The sequence below is a fragment of the Salvia miltiorrhiza genome, chromosome 3 (assembly GCF_028751815.1).
Source record: "Salvia miltiorrhiza cultivar Shanhuang (shh) chromosome 3, IMPLAD_Smil_shh, whole genome shotgun sequence".
In the NCBI taxonomy this organism is placed as follows: Eukaryota; Viridiplantae; Streptophyta; class Magnoliopsida; order Lamiales; family Lamiaceae; genus Salvia; species Salvia miltiorrhiza.
Window position 1 is genome coordinate 1,759,292 of NC_080389.1, and position 21,813 is coordinate 1,781,104.

The 21,813-nt window shown below is 37.1% G+C and overlaps 1 protein-coding gene and 1 long non-coding RNA gene across 3 annotated transcripts; both read left to right on the top strand.

The window, feature by feature from the left end:
* The first annotated feature begins 11,364 nt into the window (after positions 1–11,364).
* LOC131017020 (uncharacterized) lies at positions 11,365–12,288 on the top strand. The gene is made up of 2 exons (XR_009099331.1): positions 11,365–11,681; positions 12,064–12,288. It is a non-coding gene; the product is annotated as an uncharacterized LOC131017020 (long non-coding RNA).
* Positions 12,289–14,465: 2,177 nt separating this feature from the next.
* LOC131016845 (putative late blight resistance protein homolog R1A-10) lies at positions 14,466–18,682 on the top strand. 2 transcript variants are annotated; one of them, XM_057945616.1, is made up of 4 exons: positions 14,466–15,086; positions 15,180–17,412; positions 17,697–17,802; positions 18,454–18,682. In XM_057945616.1, exons 1-2 carry the CDS (start codon positions 14,687–14,689, stop codon positions 16,991–16,993), a joined length of 2,214 nt encoding a protein of 737 aa, XP_057801599.1. In that variant the 5' UTR covers positions 14,466–14,686; the 3' UTR covers positions 16,994–17,412; positions 17,697–17,802; positions 18,454–18,682. The 2 variants fall into 2 exon arrangements, with proteins under 2 accessions (XP_057801599.1, XP_057801600.1); XM_057945617.1 differs by lacking the exon at positions 17,697–17,802.
* The last annotated feature ends 3,131 nt before the right edge of the window (positions 18,683–21,813 follow it).

The window sequence follows — 21,813 nt, forward strand, 5'->3', positions numbered from 1 at the left end:
TAATATCATTGTTTAGAGAGATTCCCTACTGAGTAAAGATGGGACGAGATGAGAATTTAGATGTTTTGAGCTTGAGTTTTAAGATAACAGTACTACTTAGTAGGAGTTTTGCTAAGTTATGTTTTGTTTATTTCTGTTGCTAGAGCCAAGGAAGGTTAGGGTTGAAAGGATGAGAAGTAGCCGAGGAGGGCTAGAGTTGATGAGAATGAGAAGAGAAGCCGATGTAGGCTAGAGCTAAGGATGATCTTGAGAGTATGAGCAGTACACCCTTATTTTTGATTAGTTTCAATTATATTGCGATGTATATAACTTACTTAGGAGATATTGATACTTGAGCTTTTGACATGCTGATAGATAAGCATGCGAATATAGTACCCTACTGATGTTAAATAGATGGATGTTCCTAGTGTGCTAAAGTAGCAACTAGATGAGTTAACTGGTAACAATTACCGTAGGAAGTCCAAACCGAGACATAGCACCATTAATGGTGTCGGTTTAGAAGGGACATTACGATAAATACTATGGTTTTTGTAGGGTTTATATAACCCCTTTATGTAAGTCCTCTAAAAAGAGGCATTCTACTGATGGATATATTAGGTTGACCAGAGTGGTCTTTTTGTTAGCATTTCGTGAGTGCTTATTGCCTTACAGATGAATGTTAAGGTGACCGTGAAGGTTTCCTTAAAGTTGAGTTAGTAAATTGAACTTGAGTTTCGAGGATGCTTAGAGCGTTGGTCGAGTTGAGTTTTCCTTTTGATTTCAAAAATGCCTCAAAGATATCATCAAGAGTGTGATGTGAAGGATAGGCGGGATAATACTCCGCCACCACCACCGCAACATGAGAGGAGAGTCGAAAAATATTGAACTTTCGAAACAAGAGTCTAGAACATAGGACCCTGAGTTTAAGCTTTTAGCTTGCTGGTATCAACTTAAGTTTTGTTATGTATAGTATTATGAGGGTTTAGAAGACACAGAATTTCCAAGTTCGGGATAGTATATCCCGTGTGACTGGGGAGTGATTATGTTGGACCTGGCCAGTCCGCATGATCCAAATCTCAGTAGACGTGTTTTGGGTTTATAAACCCATGTGTTTCAACTTTCGGTTGAAAAGCCAGATGGGTTCTTACTCTAGGTCATTTTTGTTCGACCTGGTAGTTACTTCATTCTACCCTCTGGTCATTCATTTGAGTCTCTTGAAACAATTTGTTTTGATGTCATTCTAGGGTTGAACTCTTACAACTTTTGAGTTATCCTAGTAGATTCTCTTGATGTATAAGACTAGTGAGAGGCACGTCAGAGGACTTTAACACCCGAGCAACTGGTAAACTACACCTGAGAACAATTCAAGGCTACTCTTGAGAAATATGTACCGAGGAGTACAGTAAGCAGCGAGAGACTTATTATCGAAGTTTGATTCAAGGAAAGAAATCGATTGTAGAGTATAATTGAGAACTCTGTGAGCTATCACGTTCGCTCATCAGAAGATGGATACTGATGAAGAGATGTTTGAGTTTTAAGTGCTGGTTTAAGGCAGGACTTTAAGGTAGTATGGGCAAGATATTGGATGCACCAGTTAGAATCCTGTTTAATACAGGAGCCTTGCATTCTTTAAGTGTTTGAAGCATGTTACCTTCAAACTCGAACCAAAACGAGCTAGTCCCAAGTTGAGAGTAATCACTCCTGTAGGAAGAGCTACTACAGTTTCTCACATGATTTCTAAATTAGAATTTGAGTTAGGACCACTAAAGATGAAAACAAGAACCTTGCACTTAATGCCTATGTGGAACGTAGACATTATTCTAAGGAGGGAGTAAATTGAGTATATGATGTCAATTGATGATTTTGATATGAGTTAGTTTAATAAAATTAGGGATATGTGTATCTATGCTCTAATTTGTAAATTGATGGGTTATATGTGTGATTAATTGGCTAAGATTGATAGATCTATGAATGGATTAAGGTATCATGTGTGTTTATTAAATTTCAAAGAGTTTACTTTAATAAAAATCAGGACTTTTTGCCTATGTGTTATTTAAGTGATTTTGACTTAAGATATATGTATTTGAGCATGATATTAGTGTATAATTATGTTTGAGTAAGTCTTTTGTTGGCTAAGAAATTTCTGACTTAGTTTAGTTTGTATGAGTTTTTGAGTTTTCATATTTTGAGAAGTCGATGATTGATAAAATGAGGTCTAATTGCTTTATGACCATTATGTGAAAGTTTGCCATGTTTTATTAAGAGTTTTATGATAATACATGAAGTTTCATTAGAGTTTAGTTTACATGATAAAAGGGAATCTATATGTGTATAATGATTTATATGATGAATGAGATCATGTTTGAGTATTTGAGTAATTTTGAGCACGAAAATGAGAAGAGAATTTTAATGATGCGTTCGTTGAAATGTTTTACTTAAGATTTGAGGTTATGATGTAAGAAGAGAGTCAAGATTGAGTATGATGAGTATTATAATGTGCTTGAATGTTTTCAAGTGCTATATGTGTTTAAAATGAGCTTTGATTGGTTTTCATTGAAGGATGTTGGGTTGAGCATTTAAGAGTTTGAGATGAGATTTTGGTGAATTTCGTAGGCCTACTGACCTACTGTGATCGATGGTTTTTTGATGTCTAATAGCTTTGAAAATTTTATAGCAAATCCCTACATGAGTCTTAAGCACACCGGTAAAATTTCATGTCATTTGGACTTCGTTTACTATTTTTATAAAATACAAAACCTAAACTGCACATTACTACCGAGAATTTCAGAGAACAGAAGAAAGAGTCATTCATTACAGTAGCTTCCTGTGTGATCTAGATTTCAAAATTTTTATGGTATTAACCTTATAGTGTTAGCTAGATATCCACCAAAGTTGAGCCCAGTTTGACAACGTTTACGATTTTTCAAAAATCCAAGTTTTTGATTGCTCAAAACTACCGAATATGGTAGACTGTAGTAAAACAGTCATATCTCCTACAATACTTGGAGTTTTTGACTCTACCTTTTTATATGAAACTAGACTCGAAGATCTTTCTTTTGGTATGAGTCTCGAGTCCAGGAGGTGTCGGAGTCAGAACAGGTTAGATTTTGAAGTTGAGTCAATGTAAAAACAAAGCATATTTTGATAATGTTTGATTGTGTTTTTCTTATGGGCCTTAGGTGATTGTGTTGTCTATGTGTTTGAATGAGATTAGACGAGCCTTATATGAGAGACAAATCGAGACTTGGAACCATGATTTTCTTGAAACCTATCCTTGAACTTAAGGATTTGAGATGAGTGGAGAGTTTATATAGAGTTGAGTAAGGAGATAGAATATGAGATAGAGCATAAGTTTCCTTTCATGTCTCTGATAATCATAAGTTTTGATGTCGAGTCTAGAATAGTATCTCTAGACTTCTAAGAATGTCAGTAACCCTCAGCTCGCCGTCACACTGCCGCAACAAAGGTACGATAATAGTTTCAAAAATATACATATATGTATTTCAGATGTTATGAAAGTTTTTCAAGAAAATGTGCGCCTTATGTTTACGATGCTATGTGAATGCTTTTTGTCGTGTTTGGGACTACCCGAACCCATAACGACTCAATGAATGTATTTCGTGTTTGGGACAACCCGAGCCCTTAACGAATCAATGTATGTATGTATGTATGGTCGAGTTAGATTCCTTGAATCTTTCCGGCATAAGCAAAGTTTTCATGAAAGGGACATTAAATGTCCATATATGTTAAGGTTTCAAAAGAAACAGAAGTATGTATGTATGAATGAATGAAAAAGCTTTATGTTGTCGTTTTAGGCTAGCTGCCTATACGATTAGAATAATGGGTCCTCTTACAAACCGTTTGAGTACCACCCAAGAATGCTTTGAGAATGTTAATCGTGATAGCACCGCTTGATCGATTTAAGTAAAGACTGGTAAAATAGAAATGTTTAACATAGAGATGTTACAACATAGAGGCAATGCTTTAAGACTAAGGATTCACTTGAGCTATTTCAATAGCGGTGAGATTAAGTTTTTCACATAAGAACTTATGTTGCTTATGATTATGATGTTAGTCATGATAGCTTGGCTAGAACAACATAGAATGGACTTTCATGGTATCAATAACTTATGATGAAACACTTATTAGTAAGTGCTTTAAGTTAGAAGTTGACTTAGAGCTTTATAAGAGATAAGAAGTTGACATGATTGGGGGCGAAGCTCCCACTTGACTGAGTGATTCATTGTGTTGGGTCTGGTCAGCCCATATAACTAAGATCTCGGTGATCGTCAATTAGGATTTTGACCTTGAGTAGGGCGTCATCCCAATGTATAGACTCACACTATGTAGTTGTCACAATAAGATCTTATTTTACCACGATAAGCACAGTAATGACTAGAATGACTTAGTTTGCTGTCAATTCTCGAAGTACTAGAAGGTGATATTCTCACAGTTAGAAAGATACACTAAGCATCAACCTATCTTTTGACCGATAGTCGGTAGAAACAAAGCAACTTCTGGAATCCCAAGTGGAGAACCAGGGCAGATAACTAGTATGATAGGATTTTCAACAAAATGTCAGGACGTGCTCCAAATGTGGTGAAGGAAAGAAAATGGAATGAAGAAAACAACAGAAAATTCGAGAATAGAAAAAGAACTTTAGAATAGGACTTAAGATCTAACCCAACCTCAGAGCCAACAACCTCACACTAGAAGGGTGATTGTTTCGGCTATAGTATCAAAAGCTCCATCAATAGGAATGTTCAATGGAAGCAAGTATTTGTTTTAAACTTCAGAGAACTTGAGCACTATGTCTCATTAGCCCCAAAGTTGAATTACTTGACTTATGACTTAGAACTCGTTGTGGTTGTGCACGTGTTGGAAATTTGGAGATACTATCTCTACGGAGTTAAGTGTGAGGTCCTTATAGCTGACAAGAATTTGAAGTGCTTTTTCGAGCAAAGAGATTTCAATGTAAGACAACAGAGACGATTCGAATTAGTGAAGAATTATGATGGTACTATCAATTGGAAATTGAGATAAGATGTTTCACCACTAAATATAAAGTACTGATTGGTGATTGCCTTATTCGGTTTAGTAATTGTTCACCATCCGGAGACAATATCAAGCTGTGTAGTTGCATCAATAGTTAAGTGTGAATTGCAAGAAAGGATTATGAAAGCACGAAATGAAAATGGATATTGGTGAGAAAATGTGTCTCGCCTCAAGAATAAGAAAAACGAAAGGATTCACGAAAGTCAGGAATAGTGCACTAATGGTTAGTGGAGGATTGTGGATGTATACACTGAATATTACGTCTCGCAGTTAAGAAAGTATGTGATTAAGAAAGATGAGATAGTCCAAGCTCAGGGCTTAAGAGAAATCAGTTTAGTGACTAGATTGCAAGGTTCAAGTGTTACGAGGCAATAATATTGTTCTCGTCATGTAGTGGAACCATCACAGGATGGAAAAAGCTACAAAAGAGATGAATGAAACGAATGACTAGTATCACAAGCTAGAATACCAGGTATGCAAATTTCGGGACGAAATTTATTTTAAGGGGGGTAGTATGTAATGCCCCGCTCTTTTAAATATATATTAGATTAAACATGTGCATTAGTTATAAAATTCTTTTAATTATTTATTGTGACTATTTTATTCAGATAATATTATTTCAGCAAAAGTCTGTATAAGAGATACAGAGCTGCGATTTAATATTCAATCATGAATCAAACCAATAATTAAATTATTGGTTTAGCTACACGTTTGAGACCTTGCATTACCAGTTGATTGATTTAATCAATAGTATTAGAAATTTTAGATTTATAACCGATTTCATAAATCGTGTTATTTAAATCGAATTGCTAGAATTATAACTCGAGTTTATGTTAATAATAATTTTATTATTTCACGCTTTATATGTTTAGTACTAAGTCGCGAATTAATTTCGACTTTCACGTATTAAATCTCAAGATTGAGGATTTAATTTATATAAATACGACGAGTATTTATTAAACGAGAATTGGAGAATTATTACAGGAACTAGGAGAAACTAGATCACGGCACTACACGTATGTCTCGATTTTTCATCCAACACATCAATTCCTACACTATTCCCTTGTTAGTCAAAAAGTTGGTGCTAACAATTTGTCAAAAAAAATTGGTGCTTTGCAGAAAAGTTTTGGCTGCCTTTGACTAATGCGCATGATTTTTCAACCTGTGCTACAGTAACACTATTCCAGTTTTGCCTATAAATTGCTAGGATTCGCAGCAGTTTAAAAACACACCAAAGCAGAAAATACTCCTTTCTGTTAGAAAGAGCTCAAGTGAGCTCCCTTCGCCGGGCTGTTTCTTCGCCGACCGGCCACTAGGCTCTGAACCGAGAACGTGTACTCGTTCCTCCATCTTCAGGCTACCAAACCCAACAATCGAAAGGCCGAAGCCTTCTCTATATTTTCCTGACCAAAGGCCGCAATATCCTTCGGCGGCCAACGTCGAATTTCCGACTTAGCCACCGGCCAACTTACGGCCTTCGTTTCTCACTATCCTTACGACGAAAAAGGATCGAGAAACCACCGTTGTGTAGCCTGATCTACCTCGCACGAGGAAAACTAAGTCGTAGACCTTCGCGGCTAAACACCATCGCGGAACGACGACCGGAAAACCCCCGACGAACAACTTCCATTAGTGCTCACTTGGACAAGGGTAAGTTGACGCCCTTATTTCGATGCATTCCCGTTTCTATTATATTATGGGAAATTTCTGGGGTATAGATGGGAGTGTGGTGAATATTTGTTCAAAGTTTCATGTTATTTGAACTTCGTTTACTACCCTTTTAAAATTTGAGAAGTCTACTGCCAGTATCTGCTGAAACTGTCGTGAGGCAGATGATTAGGGTAATTATTTCAGTAACCATATGTTGATATTTAGCTCTCAAATTTTTATTGTATGAAGATATATGTGTTATCTATCTACATATAAAATGTGAGCTCATTCAGGTAACGTTTGCTATTTTTTCAAAAATCTGGACTTTCAGTTGGCAGAAACTGCCGAATCTGGTAGGCGATGGGAAAATCGCTATATCTCTTAAACTACTTGGAGTTTTTCAACATACTTTTTTTTTCAATTAAACTAGACTCAAAGAGGTTTCTATTGATATAAAATTCGACTCCATACGAGTTCGGAGTAAAAGCAGTTTATTAGTTGAAGTTGAATCTATACAGTTTTGTTGAGATGGAAATGATTCAAAATAATTCCTATTAAGGATTTTAAAGTTTTATTGTTGATAAAATATCACTTTTAGATTATAAATGAGCTATTGATGTGTATATATATATATATTGGTGATTGGCATTATTAAATGGGGAAAAGGAAAACGTTTTATGTTTATAGAATTATTCTTTATTTATAATAGATAAATAAATGAATAATATAAAATGGAATTTCCTACATCCTCAAAGGTACATGAAATATTTTGATAAAGGAAGAACGATTGTATATGAGTTAGATATAGTCGTTTAAGGAAATATGGGTAGTTAGAAAAATGAGTGAATAGTGATTCACTGCATTTGTTGTTATCTTTTCTATTATTCACTCGAACACATGTTTTCGTGTTATCAAAGGTTCAAATAAACAAAAGCGTCTGAGTAACCTATCGCGCTAAGGAAAGAGAATCATTGTCTTAAGTAGCAATACACTGCAATCAGGTGGGCATTACTTTTACTATACGTATATAGAGATCCCCTACGTATCGTAGGCCTCTTATACGAATGAATGCATGAGATGATCTAACTGTTAATTTCAGTTTCATATATATCAAATGAGTTTAAATGTTACATTCAAGCAAGTTATTTCATGACAAAATCTTTGAGTTAAAGTTATTTCAAGTATTGTCTTGCCATAAAATGTTTCAATTTTAGTATGATATCTATCTGCTTTGGCTTTGCCAATGATGCAATCGAATTCGGGTCCTGAGCAGTTGATAGCTATCCTGCCAGGACTAGTGTACACCAGTGACCGTGAGTCATCTAGCGGGTTGGCCGGTCAAGTGACCGTGAGAGGTGGCCACCTCTCCGGCACACAGTTCCAGATATGATAGATTACAAGAGAACTTAGTCTGCAGACGAACTTTAAGAATCACAAATGAACTTAGTAAGCTTGGGCCTTTTTAGCGAAAAACTCCCTTGCTGTACTGTTTATGATGGCATGACAATTTACAGTTTTGAAGCATGTATTTTTATACCTAGGCATACGTGCCCACTGAGTGCTTTTGTACTCAGCCCTGCATATGTTTTCTAAATGTGCAGGTTGAGCTGATGTGATGATGGTGCTGCAATGAGCGGAGTCTCCAGGGTTGTTAATAAATAGTTAACCTGTCTAGAATATGTCTTCATACATATGTCTAGCTACTTTCCGCTGCAAGATGTTGTTGATGTTATAGTATGTTATGTCATACTTTGAGTCTTAAGAGAATGGTTTCATATGATGTATAACTTGATTAATGATATTAATTAAGTTTTATGCTGTCTTTCATAGACTATTTTCAATTGAGTATTCATGAATAAAAATGACGAGTTTTATTAAGATGAGTAAGTTTTACGGCTATAAATGACGCCCCTTTTCTTCCCCTTCTTCTTTAACCCCATCCCTAGTCGTAGATCACTCGGCTTAACTATCCTTAGTTAGGGCGGGCTGTGACAATTATACATAAATCTTAAAATTGATAGGCAATTATAATAGTTCGCAAGATTTTATTCAACTGCAACATAATCTAAGGGGGGTGTATTCGTTATGGATTTCCACAGACTTAAACAAGTCCATGGAATTTAAATTCCATGGAATTCACATAGATTCCAGACGACTTTCAAAGAATTTGTGGTTGGATTTCACCCCGATTTTCACTGATTTTCGAAGACTTTACGGGATAACTTTGGAATTGAATTCCATGAAACCAACGCTCGCTGAGTCCCAGCACCGCTGGAAACCCAGCGAGCGCTGGAAACCCAGCGACCGCTGTGTTCCAGCGCGTGGCAACATAAAGCCATACAAATGAAAGATTACAGAGGAACTGTTATAGAGGCAAAGGCAACCCACTCGATATATTTATTTTTAAAGGAAACTTGTACTGATCGAATGCAATTCCCAGGTGCTATTACCAAAGCGTGTCACGGTAGTAATGACATATTTTTAATGCCTTCCCACGCAAGCCAGCCTTTAATGCCTCTGTGCTATTCATGGTGGTACTGCCTACCTGGGTATAGAAATTCCATGACATATTATTAGATAAGAAATATTAAGCACTTTAATCAGGCCAAAAGTTGAACGTATATAGGCAAATGGAGCCAACAAGCACCCACCCACAAGCTTATACAACACAATCCATATATGGCACTAACTTCCCATTACCTATAGGGAATATTTCTGAGCCACGTCCATCAGCATCAAAAAACAAGGGACAGTCACCTTCTAGGCCATATACAAGAACTCGATTGGGATACTTTGCCACTGCAATCTCTACCTAAGAAAATAATTGATCAAGTAAAACACTAGGCAGTCGTAAACAAGGATATCAGAAGAAAGAAACTAAAAAGGCTGTTCCTTGACTAATGGGATTCTCCTTCTACTGAACTTTCTCAATATGATCTTCAGCATAGAGAATACTCCCAACTAATTAAAATGCAGATAAAAAATAAAAAGACCATCTTCATTGAACGAGAGACTCTAATATACGGCTCAAATATATGAACTTTCATACGTATATATGGTGTAAAACTATTATCAACAGCGGAAGTGAGCTCTAAGAAATCGTTTGGCATTTGGTATTCCCCAGACTTATCCAGAGAAGCACTCTACGTCAGACATAATCATACAGCAAAAAGTTAAATACAGAAGATAAGAAGTTGCAGCCCACCAAAACTGTGGCAAAGAAGGGCAAATGCACTTAAAAGAAAACAGCAGTTACAAGAAGAGGGAATGAAAAGTGGGAAAGCAAAGACCTTGGGCGGAAGCAAAAGATCGATATCCGCATCGGAGACAGCCGGAAATCGGTCTCTAACAGTGCGTTTGAGTTTCTTGCGGTCAGCCCCCGAGAGGCGCTGCTGCGATTTGGCATCCACTGTCTTCTTGAACATTTTCTTCCCCTTCACTCGACTCGATTCAATATGAATACCAAGAGTGATGACTTCAATCAGAGAGCGGCGACCTCATCATCCCCATCTTCGCCGTGAGCGAAGTCGGAAGGAACATCGAAGTCGTCGTAGTTCTCGAAGTCCTCATCTTCTGCCTTAGAGAATTCGGCATCAGAGTGGGGGTGGTCGACGGGCACGGCGTCGCCAGATTCCGGTTCCTCGAGGAAGCTGAGGTCTTCGTCGTCGTCGGCGGCGGTAGGAGAGGCGAGAATCGGGGTGGAAAGAAGGGAGAAGAGGAGGAGTGAGAGAAGTAGGAGTGGCAGAGTGATTCTAGTCGACATAATGGAAACCCAGCGCCCGCTCAAACCCAGCGAGCGCTGGACTTTCTCAGCTTCTTGCCCGCGGGCGCTGGAACTCAGCGCTCGCTTAAAACTTCATGGATTTCAATTCTCGTGGTTCTTGGCCAGATTTCGTCGTGTGTATTTTTTGTATGAAATCCATGAAAGTCATTTCGGATTTTAAGTCAATGGAATAACGAATACACCTAGATTTGTATGGATTTTAAAAAGTCTGAAACGAATACAGCCAAATTTATATGGACTTTTAAAAGTCATGAACGAATACACCCAGATTTCTGCATACTTTTAAAAGTCTTGAACGAATACACCCAGACTTTTAAAATCCATAGAAATCCATTAAATTCCACAACGAATACACCCCCATAAACTTTGATTTTTATATAAGAAAGCCCACCTGATCGTGGTCTGATGATTCAGGTGATTCGGAACTATGGATTCACCTTCTTTTGTATATGACATTCAATATAGATTAACTAACCAAGTAAATAACGAGAAAATAATATGAATTTAACTTAAAGAGTACGTGTGGGGTCTTAAGGTGATATTCCTATTTGGAATTTATGAACTAAAGACTAACTGCTATTTGGCAAGCTTATCAACAAATGCCAATATAGATTCAAATGCAGTAATCATCACTCTAATCGTACTAATTAATAAATAAATACTATGTGTTTAAAAACTTTAATTAACCACTTCTAATTATTAATGAATAGCTAATCTTAACTATTGGGCTTATATGATAATGATGCAGCCCGCGTGAATAAATCAAAGGTCCAATTAAAACAAACCTGGGTCATTTACAGAATTAATCCAAAGCCCAACAGAGATTAATTGATCCAATAATTATTAGCCCAATTCACTTTTTTCAGATTAAATAAATTAAAAGCCTTATACTCTTCCTTTTAATAAAAGGAATCAAATTAACTTCTCTCTCTGCGTGACTTCTCCCTCTCACTCAGCTCTGTCGTCTCTCTTTCTCTCTCCCTGTCTCCGGCGACCGTCGCTGGCCTTCGTCGCCTCCGGCGCGGCGAGGTCGGCCTCTCCTCTCCCCCTTTCCTTTCTTTCCATTTCTCTTTTCCCTATGTCTCAATCCCCAAATTATAAAATCAAAATCCTAGGGTTTCTACCTCTCTTCATCCCCTCTGGAATTCGTCTCTCCGGCGAAGCCTGCCGCCCCGCCGTCGTCTCTGTCACGCCGCCGCCTCTTCTGACTCAGGTAAGTCCCTGTCTCTCTCTCTACTTCTGTCTCTGCTCTCTCCCTCGAACTCCCTCTCTCTCTGCCCTCTCTCGATCTCTCGCTCTCTCTCTCTCTGTCCAGGGCGCGGCGGCCGCCGCAAGACACGACGGCGCTTGCAGCGCCGGTGCTCGCCGCCGCCTGCCCCGCTCCTCTCTCCCTCTAGCTCGTTCTGCCTTTCTCCCTTCTTCCTGCTGTCTGTCTCTATCTCACACTCTATCTCACTATCTCTCACTCAATCTCCATCCCTAACTCTCGCTCAACCTCCCTCTTCCTCTACTGTCAGTAGCCACCGCGGCCGCCATAGCGCGGGCAACGCCGGCGGTCATCACAAACTAATGAATCTCTACTTGTTCTATTTCAGGAACCGAGGTTTCAAGGGATTACTCAGAGTGACAGTCGTCTACTGCTCAAGATTCAATTTTTATGAGTTATAGTCTGTTTCCTTTTTGTTGCTAATTGAGAAACAACTGTATTCGTGAGCTTAGAACTGTATTTGTGAGATTAGAATTAGAGATATGTAATTATTGTTCATGCTGTTTTAGCAAAGAGATAATTGTACTGAAGTAAAGAAAACTACCTTCTCTGACGTGAATGGTTGTGGACACTGTGGGGATGATGTGTGTGCTTGGTGTTTTTGTTTTAGAATTTGCAGAATGGGGAAAAATTTGGTTCACGCTCAACTCCTCGTTTCTTATACTGTTTTGAGTCGGTTGAGGGAGTGGCTAGTCACGTATGAAACGTGTTGCTTCAAGGATTAGATATGCTTGGTTTGGGATTCCTATTATTATTATTATCACCTATTGATCCAAATAACAACCCAAATAACAGATGTTGGGCTCAGTTAAAAACGGAATTCATATATATAGATACTGGGCTTTGGTTACCAAATAAAATTACTGGCCCAACATCAACATTATCGGGCCTCTTTTAAAAAAAACAACTATTAACCCAATTAAAAGGTTATTTGGGATTCATCAAAGAAAATAGAGGTTGCATTTACAAATAATGCCACACAAATTTGCAATAGAAGATCTTAAATTCTCAATAATAAGCATAGAGTCTATTCACTTTCCCTCTTGACTATTTCAATGAATTGACTATGGGCTTCTTTGGCCTACAGTAATTGCTTACGAGCCCAATTGGGTTTGGGCTTTTTATTTGCTCCAAAAGCTATTCTTTGTAAGTGCGGGGCTGAGCCCACTTAGGTTTGGGCTTTACGTTTGCACCAAATTAAGTTTTTAGTTTTTACAAGCTTTGCACTCTTTTTTGCTCTGTATTTTTTTTTTCTTTCAACTGTCTTCATCATATTATGCAACTGTGCACTTTTTTACTTGAGTTAGATGTAGGCATAGAAAGATTATTGCTTTGACAAATCAACTCATTCATCAATTTGATTTTCTAATATCTGAAGTAATAAGTATTTGAGACTCGAGTAAGAGTGATAGGAGAAAGTGTTCAAAAACTTCAAAAACAGGAGGTGTTTCATTGTAATGGATGATGTTTGGTGTACAGAGGCTTGGGGTGATGTAAGAAATATACTTCCCGATGATGGTAATGGAAGACGAGTCATGTTAACGACAAGAGAAATTGATGAGGATGATGTGGCTGGATTCGTTCCGAGTTGTTTTGCTTTGAATTTCAACCTAAGTTGGCTGAGTTTTGTGGGATGATGACCAAAATAGCTGTGAAGATACTAGTAGCCAAAATTTGGTGCTCAGTGGGAGGATCGAACTTACTAAATCCAAAGTGAAGTCCGGTGATAAGTGCATAATCCGCTGCTGTAAAACAGATGATACGACCACCGACATCGAGCCATGCATGGTGAGGAATATTCCCTCCCTCAATCTGTAGGGATAATAGGTGATGGAGAGCATTGTTGACGCTTGCGTATCTCTCGTGATCACTAAGACGTCCTATCGTTCGACCTTTGAACATTTGCAAAACGAATTTGCCGAAATACGGTACCTCGTACGTATAGATTAATAGCATGGGTTACATAAATTAACGACGGTCTCTTCCACCTATAAGGTGTCTGGCTGCCTGCAATATCAAAATACAAAGATTTAGCACCAACAAACCAAAAAAGAAGAAGAAATAAACATGAAAAACACAATCTAGTCACTACTCGATAATGTACTCGATTGAGTAGTGACAGTCCCCATCAAGTAGTGACACCATCGAGTAAACACAAAATCAAATTAAACATATTGCCAATTACTCACTATTCGATGGTGTACTCGATTGAGTAGTGACGGTCCCCATCGAGTAGTGACACCGTCGAGTAAAAACAAAATCAAATTAAACACATTGCCAAAATTAACCTAAGTCAATTGTGGGTATAATTGTCTTTTAAACAAAAAAAATGGTTATATAACTAGTGTATTCGAAGGTAAGACTATAAAGCTTATAAATTTATGCATTTTGGCTATAATAAGATTTTCCCCTTGATAATATACATTAATAGAATATGAATTAAATAAAAATAGTTCATGTTATATAGTACTCCATCCGTCCCAAATGAAATGTCCTGTTTTCCTTTTTGGGCTGTCCCAAACGAAATGTGTTGTTTCCTTTTTTGACAATACACTCTCTCTCTCTCTATACTTAATATTTAAATAATTTTCACAGACCCACTTTATCTACTTTATACACATTTCTTAATCTCTGTGCCGAAAAGAAATAGGATATTTCGTTTGGGACGGAGCTTATTTCAGATGAGGAAATGAATTGATAGACATAAATGATTGAGGGCCCGCAGAAATGCCTTTCCAAGGGCGACTTTGTCATTTCGTCCTCCACTTTCAAAAATAAAGTAGACAATCCATTGGCTTTATTGTAAAAGGAAAACATATGGTTGGTCAATAATGAATAATTTATCTCTCAGTCTTCTAAACTAGCCCTGCTCTCTTTCAGCCATTCTTCCAGCTTAGTTTATCTTTATCTGCAAAAATCTAGTAGCAAAAACTTAACTGTGATCACCAAAGATGGCTTATGCTGCTCTTCTTTCCCTCTCCCGAACCACTGGAGAAATAATCTTGGATCAAGATAGATATTCCATTTCTCGTAATAAAAAACAACAAATTCGATCTATCTATGAACCATTTATTTTCTTGCAAGAGTTTCTTGAAGATTTTCCCGAAAAAGCCAACATCTTGGATGGGCGAATTAGAGATTTAGCATATGAAGCAGAACATATTATTGAGTCTTTCATATTGATGGAAGCTCGATCACATTGGTGGAATGTTTTAGGTGTCAAATCAAAGCTAAAATGGCAAATAAGAAAGATAAGAAAAGAAACAAATTCAATCACAAGGGAGGTGATGATCATCAAGAATAACAGTGCAGTTGCAGTACAACTTGGTGCTTCTTCTTCCGCAGCAGCAGGTTTTATTTATTTTATTTTTTATTTTTTATTTTTTTCAATAGTTCCTCATTTGTCGTTTGGTGACTCGAACTCCGACCTTTCTTCTGCAACAGGTTCACCATCCAGATCTGCTCCGATCATCAAGATTAGCTATATGGTTGGTTTACATGAAGATTTGCTAACAATAAAATCTCGACTCTGTGGAGAATCGCCAAATTTAGAAGTTATCCCAATCGTTGGAATGGGAGGTATAGGAAAAACTACTCTTGCAAAGTGTGTTTACGACGACCCACTAAAAGTGCAGCGGTTCGATATTCGTGTTTGGGTCACAGTATCACAGGACTACAATGCAGATGTAGTTGTATCAGCCCTCCTAGCTTCCATGGAAGAGTTTGATAAAGAAAGATCCGAGGAGAGCAAAGATAGATCCAAGGAGGAAAAAGAATTGCCAGGGGCGAAAGTGCACAAGATCTTGAAAGGCAGGAGATATCTCCTTGTAATGGATGATATTTGGAGCACAGACGCTTGGGATGATGTAAGAATTATACTTCCCGACGATGGTAATGGAAGCCGAGTCATGTTAACGACAAGAGAAACTGATGTGGCTGCTTATGCCTGTCGTTTGAGCTGTCCCCACAAGATGCGGTTCATGGATGAGGCTCAGAGTTGGAATCTACTTCAGCAGAAGGTGTTTGCACATCAAGATTGCCCTCCGGAGTTGGAGAACATTGGAAAGGAGATCGCGAGAAGCTGCAAAGGGCTGCCACTCGCAATCGTGGTGGTTGCAGGGCTCCTATCAGCGGTTAGCACCAATGTAGCTTCATGGAGCGAAATTGCACGAAATGTAAATTCAGTTACTATAGGAGGACAATTTGAAAATATATTGTCTTTGAGTTACACTCACTTGCCTCATTATCTGAGGCCGTGTTTCTTGTACATGGGAATGTTTCCTGAGGATTGTGAGGTCCGTGTCTCAAAACTCACCAAATTATGGGTAGCTGAGGGATTCTTGAGACGTCTGAAGACTCTGAACAGATCTGAAGCCTTAGAAGAAGTGGCGGAAGAGTTTTTGGAGGATCTTGTCAAGAGAAACCTTGTTTTGGTTACCAAGAGAAAGTGTGACGGCAGGATCAAAAGTTGCAGCCTCCATGATCTGATGCGAGATTTGTGCATAAGAAAAGCGAATGAAGAGAAGTTTCTTGTGAACTTCAGCAGCGGGCTTCCAGTAAAGGGCAGGAAAAATCAGCGTCGTGTAAGTGTTGCTCCTTCGGGTTTACCATACCTCTCAGAACTTTATGGCTTAACCATCCATACGATTTTGTGCTTCCATGGCATCTCTGTAGCAAACAAGTTGGAAGGTTTTAGATTGCTAAGGGTATTGGATGCAGGAAATGTTTATGTGCATTCACTACCAGATCAACTATTTGACCTATTTTATCTAGCATACCTTGCTGTCTACTATCCTGGAAGGATACCTACAGCCATTTCAAAGCTTCGTAATCTTGAAACTTTAAGCCTTCGCGCAAAGAATGATTGGAGGAGCTTTAGATTTTATTTAACCTGTTTGCCACAGGAGATTTGGAGGATGCCAAGATTGAGACATCTTGTCTTCTATGGCATGTTACCAAATCCAGAAGGAATAACAGCTGCTAGTCTAGAAAACCTCCAAACACTCTCTATAGTGTCACATACCATGTGTAGTGAAAGGATATTGAGAATGATCCCAAACCTAAAGAAATTGGAAATTGATTGCTCTGATGCCAAAATTTTCCTCAACAATTTGGTGCATCTGCGTCAACTTGAAGATTTGAAGTTACGTTCATCTCTTAGAATTGTGCTTCACCAGAAGGATGACTTCACTTTTCCTAAGTCTCTGAGAAAGTTGACATTAAGCCGTGTGGCTCTTCCGATCCTTGGGAGGAGATGACTATTGTAGGCTCGTTGCCAAATCTTCGAGTGCTTAAACTGACTTATTGGGCTTGCAAAGGCAGCACATGGGAAACAAGCGATGGAGAGTTTCCTAAACTAGAAATTTTGGTAATAGAAATGTCGCATCTCCAGGATTGGATAACTGAAAGTAGCCACTTCCCAATGCTCAAAAGCCTCGTGCTCCACGAGTGTTCGAAGCTCAATGAAATACCAGAAGATATCGGGGAAATTCCAACACTCGAGCTGATTGAGGTGAAGGGGGAAGCGCGAACGTCACTTGTGGAGTCGGCCCAGAGGATTCTAGAGAAACAACAAGAGTGGGGAAATGATGCCCTTCAAGTTCGTTGCATGGCTCATCGATGATGTGCTCTTTCCATCCTTCTGTCGATACAAAAGATTAATTTTGTTGCAGATCAGGTACTCGCACATCTCAAAATTTCTAAAATTTTCAGTTCTTTGTTAAAATATTTAGATTGTACAGAGGGTGTTTGGTTTGGTGGATGTGATAGATAAAATTGATAAGATTGATAGGACTAAATGTGATTAAATAATATATACATCTAACTTTGAGATGATAAATAATCATTCAATTGGATGCATGATGGGTCGAATCATGCAAACCAAACACTTGATTAAGTTGAATTATTTTATCAAGAATGCCTTAAACGTCTCATGTAAAGATTAATGTTTTCGTTCATCAGGAAATATGCAATCAAATGTGATGAACTAGGCCTCAGATTCTCACAATGGCAGTTTTGGCTTCAAGTTCGTTTTATGACTCGTTAATCATGATACTCTTCTAATGAGGTAACTCCAAATTCCTTCTAACTAAATTCTTTTATATATAAATAACAGGCATAGGTATTATGTACCAAATTAAGAGGGTATTAGAAAAAAAAAGAGAGAGAATCAATAATGATTCCTCGTTTTCCTCATTAGTGGCTCAAACCCCCGACCTATTAGTTAGAGGGGAAGCGTCAAACTAGGGGGTATGTTTCTAAGCTTATTTTAGAGAGATGCTTTAAGAGTTTATAAGATGTACTCCCTCCATCTCGCTATTTATGACCTATTTCTTTTGGGCACCAGTATTTAAGAGAATAAGATTGTAGTGTAAAAGTGTGTAAAGGTGTGTGGGGCCACATTGTTTGTAGTGTAAAATCATTACCAAAATTAGAAACTGTCCATGAATAATGGGACAACCCAAAAATGAAAACTTCATTAATAATGGGACGGAGGGAGTAATATTTTAAGAGCTTATAAATTGTTAAAGTATTTGGATAATTGAGTTAATTAATTGAAGAGATTATAGTGAGTTACATAGTAAAAATCCTAATTACAGAGTATAAATTGAAGAGAAATAAAATTACTGGGGCATATAGCGGACTTTGAGTAGTTGTAGCTTTGAGTTTCTTATCCGTATTGTTTATCAAGTGTGTGTGTGTGTGTGTGTGTGCGCAGCCAATGATTCTCATACAAAGAGCTGAGAGGATGGAATATGGAAAGAAGTGTCTTCGACCAGAGCTATTTTTCTGTATGCTTTGATTAGTGAAAATTATATTTTTGCTCTGTTTTTATGTCGTGGATAGAGCCACTTTATGTTATTCTCTAGTTTCATTGCTTCCATGGTGTAAGAAGCTCAAGAAAATAATTTATAGCCCAAATCAAAGTAACAATTTTTTTAGGAGAATGACAGTAAAGTACAACTCAATTGGTATAACACTTCATTAGGAATTCATATCATAACATGAGGAAATAGAGAATCATAATTAATCATCTTTTCTGTTCATTGTTCTTCATTTATCTCAAACCCTTCACTCTGATCACCATTCAATCAACTAGGTCACTCATACTATAAGGCTGCGTTATCTTTGGTTGTAAATTTATCATGAAAAAATAAAGGATAAACAAAATTTCACCCTTTAAATCCTTCATTTCTTTTCCCACATTTCCTACTTGAACATTACTCATTCCTCATTTACACTATAAATGAGGGATAATATTATCACACCATTTTTGGAGGGATAATATTATCCATCCTTTGTAGTGTAAATGAGGAATGGGTAAGGGTCAAGTAGGAAATGTGGGAAAAGAAATGAAGAATTTAAAGGGTGAAATTTTGTTTATCCTTCATATTCATGCAAATCCCAAAATAATGATATCCTAACTATCACGCACAGCCAAATCTATCATTTAACTATTTTTTGTTCCAACTTTTGAAGATTGAGACAGGCAAACCAAATTAAGATAACTAAACAAGCATAAGATGATCAATCTCATCAATACTCGTTATTTATTCTGCCAACATATGAAGCCCAAACACTAACTTGAACCAAACCTAGCAAATAGGTGGCGACAACTGTTTTAAGTCATAAAGTCAGGAAATATGAAGCAGAAATCTTTCAGGCTTTAGGTTCATAGGATATACGAAGCTCTAACCTGCGTAGGAAGTGGTGTGCATTCGGTTATATGGTATGGTTTTTGTTAAAACCAAAAACCAAACCAAATCATATTTTGTTCGGTTTTAAAAAAAATCGAACCGAACCGAATTAATCGAAATTTTTATACTTCAAATCGAACCGAACCGAAAAAACCGATTTAGAAAAAAAAAACAGAAAATTCCGAAAAAGCTATAAAATTAAAAAAAATATATTAGAAGTTAGATTTTATAAAATTATAATTAAAATATTATATATATAAAATATATATATTATAAATATATTTCGGTTTTTCGGTTTTGTTCGGTTTTAAAAAATCCAAACCGAACCGAAAAACCGAAATTTTATGGAAAAAAAACCGAACCGAAAAACCGAAATAACCAAACTATATTTTAAAATTTCGATTTCGATCAATTCGATTATTCGGTTTCGGATTTTTTGCTCACCTTGAGTAGGAAGTCGATTAATTGATCTACCTTCCCAAACATACTTCTTCCTTTAACTTTGCGGCAATATCTCGAACAGTCTCAGTGCACTCACAGCCTTGGGCCCTCTCTCTGGCATAATCCATGGGCATAATTAGCCAAAATGGGCTTTGTTTAACATCACCCATGCTAGAGAAAAAGTTGGGCCCAGCCCATGCAGCGGCTTAAAGTTATAAACTCATGCTATCTCAATTTGTTCAAAACTGAATAAGGAAGATCTTCTATTGAGCTGGCCCAATAGGCCTTTCTTTGAGCTGGCCCATTTATATTGACCCAATAGATCAGAATCGTATATGTTGATTTATTATATTTAAAATATTAATTAGAAATTTGCTCCATTTAATTCTATAATTATAGTAAAACCTCTTTAATATAAATCTGATATTTATTATATTTAAATATTAATTAGCAATTTCATCTTTTTGATTCTATAACTATGTAAAAACCTCTTTAAAATAATTCTCAAATAAATTAGCAAACTCTATAACGTAATAGATTAAATAAAATTATTTAATTATGTTTTATTTTAAAATAATAAAATTATTTTAAAAATTCTTTTTTATATTATAAATAAAGTATATTAAATATACAATTTAATATTAGAATAATAGTCTACTACATTTTCTTAATAATCCTTTTTTTGTCATTCATGAACCCACCATTTTTTAATCTGTGAGCCCCTTTCTATCGTTAAATCTTTTTTGTTCTTTTTTTTCTTTTCTTTTTTTAATTATAAGACTCTTTATCTACTTACTAAATAAACAATTAAATCTTTTTCAAATCGTACAGCTCTCCCTTAAAACCTATATTCATGGAGGGATGGAGTATTTATGTTATTGAAGAAATGTCTATGACTATAATAATTTGCAGAAGATTTCAAAAAATATAAAATTCAAAGCGATGTCTAGAACTACTTAGTAGAATAATTATCCTATTGAAAAAGCCAAAATAATCAGCAACCCAGCTGCTTTATTTATTACTATTATACTCTCTCCCTCCGTCCCATAGCAAGTGTTATAGTTTTTTACCATAGTAACCTTATTTAAATATAGTCAAACATAATAAATAAGGGCAAAATTGAATAATTACATACATTTTGTATTTTCCAAGTACTATTTGAATTTTCCAAACACTATTTATTGCATTTTCTTAATATGTGTGAAAAAATGAAGTGGACTATGGAGGTGGCACGGAGGGAGTACTATTTTTATCTATGAAGGCTAATCCTCCAAAGTAAATGTCGTGTGCAGGGGTAAGGCATTAGGAATGGAGATGGAATAGCTGGCAGAAGGTGGGGTGAAGACGATACTGGGTCCTAGACCTTTGACAAGGGTGTTCGAGGGAAGAAAAGGAAGGAGGATGTGGTTCAACACCGTCGTTGGAATGCACGGTAACGAGCTCAGCTCCGCCACCATGGCCGATGCAAGTGAAATACCGGACGAGGCGGTGAAACGATGCCAAGAGATCATCGAAGAAGAGAGCATCCAATTCAAGTGGTAAAAGGGTGACGTTCTGTTCCTCGATAACTTAGCTTTACTTCATGGTAGAAGGCCTTCCCTCCCACCAAGAAAAGTGTTGGTTGCTACATGCAAATAAACCATCACTATCAACACTGATTTCACAAAAATGATCACTTACTTATGATTACACAAAATAGTGAATTATGACCATTTTATCACAACAACTCGAGTAAAAGGAGTTAGAACTTAGCACTATCGAACCAGAGTATGTGTCAAACACTAGAGTTACTACATCGAGTGAAGCGAGAGTCTCTTCTCCTTCGAGCAGTCTGACAAAAATCAACAAGATAATCTGAGCTAATTTGGAAAATGTCATCACAGAAAGGAAACAACGAAGCTCATCACATTATCACTCAGGATGTAGAGAGGCTGTTTTGA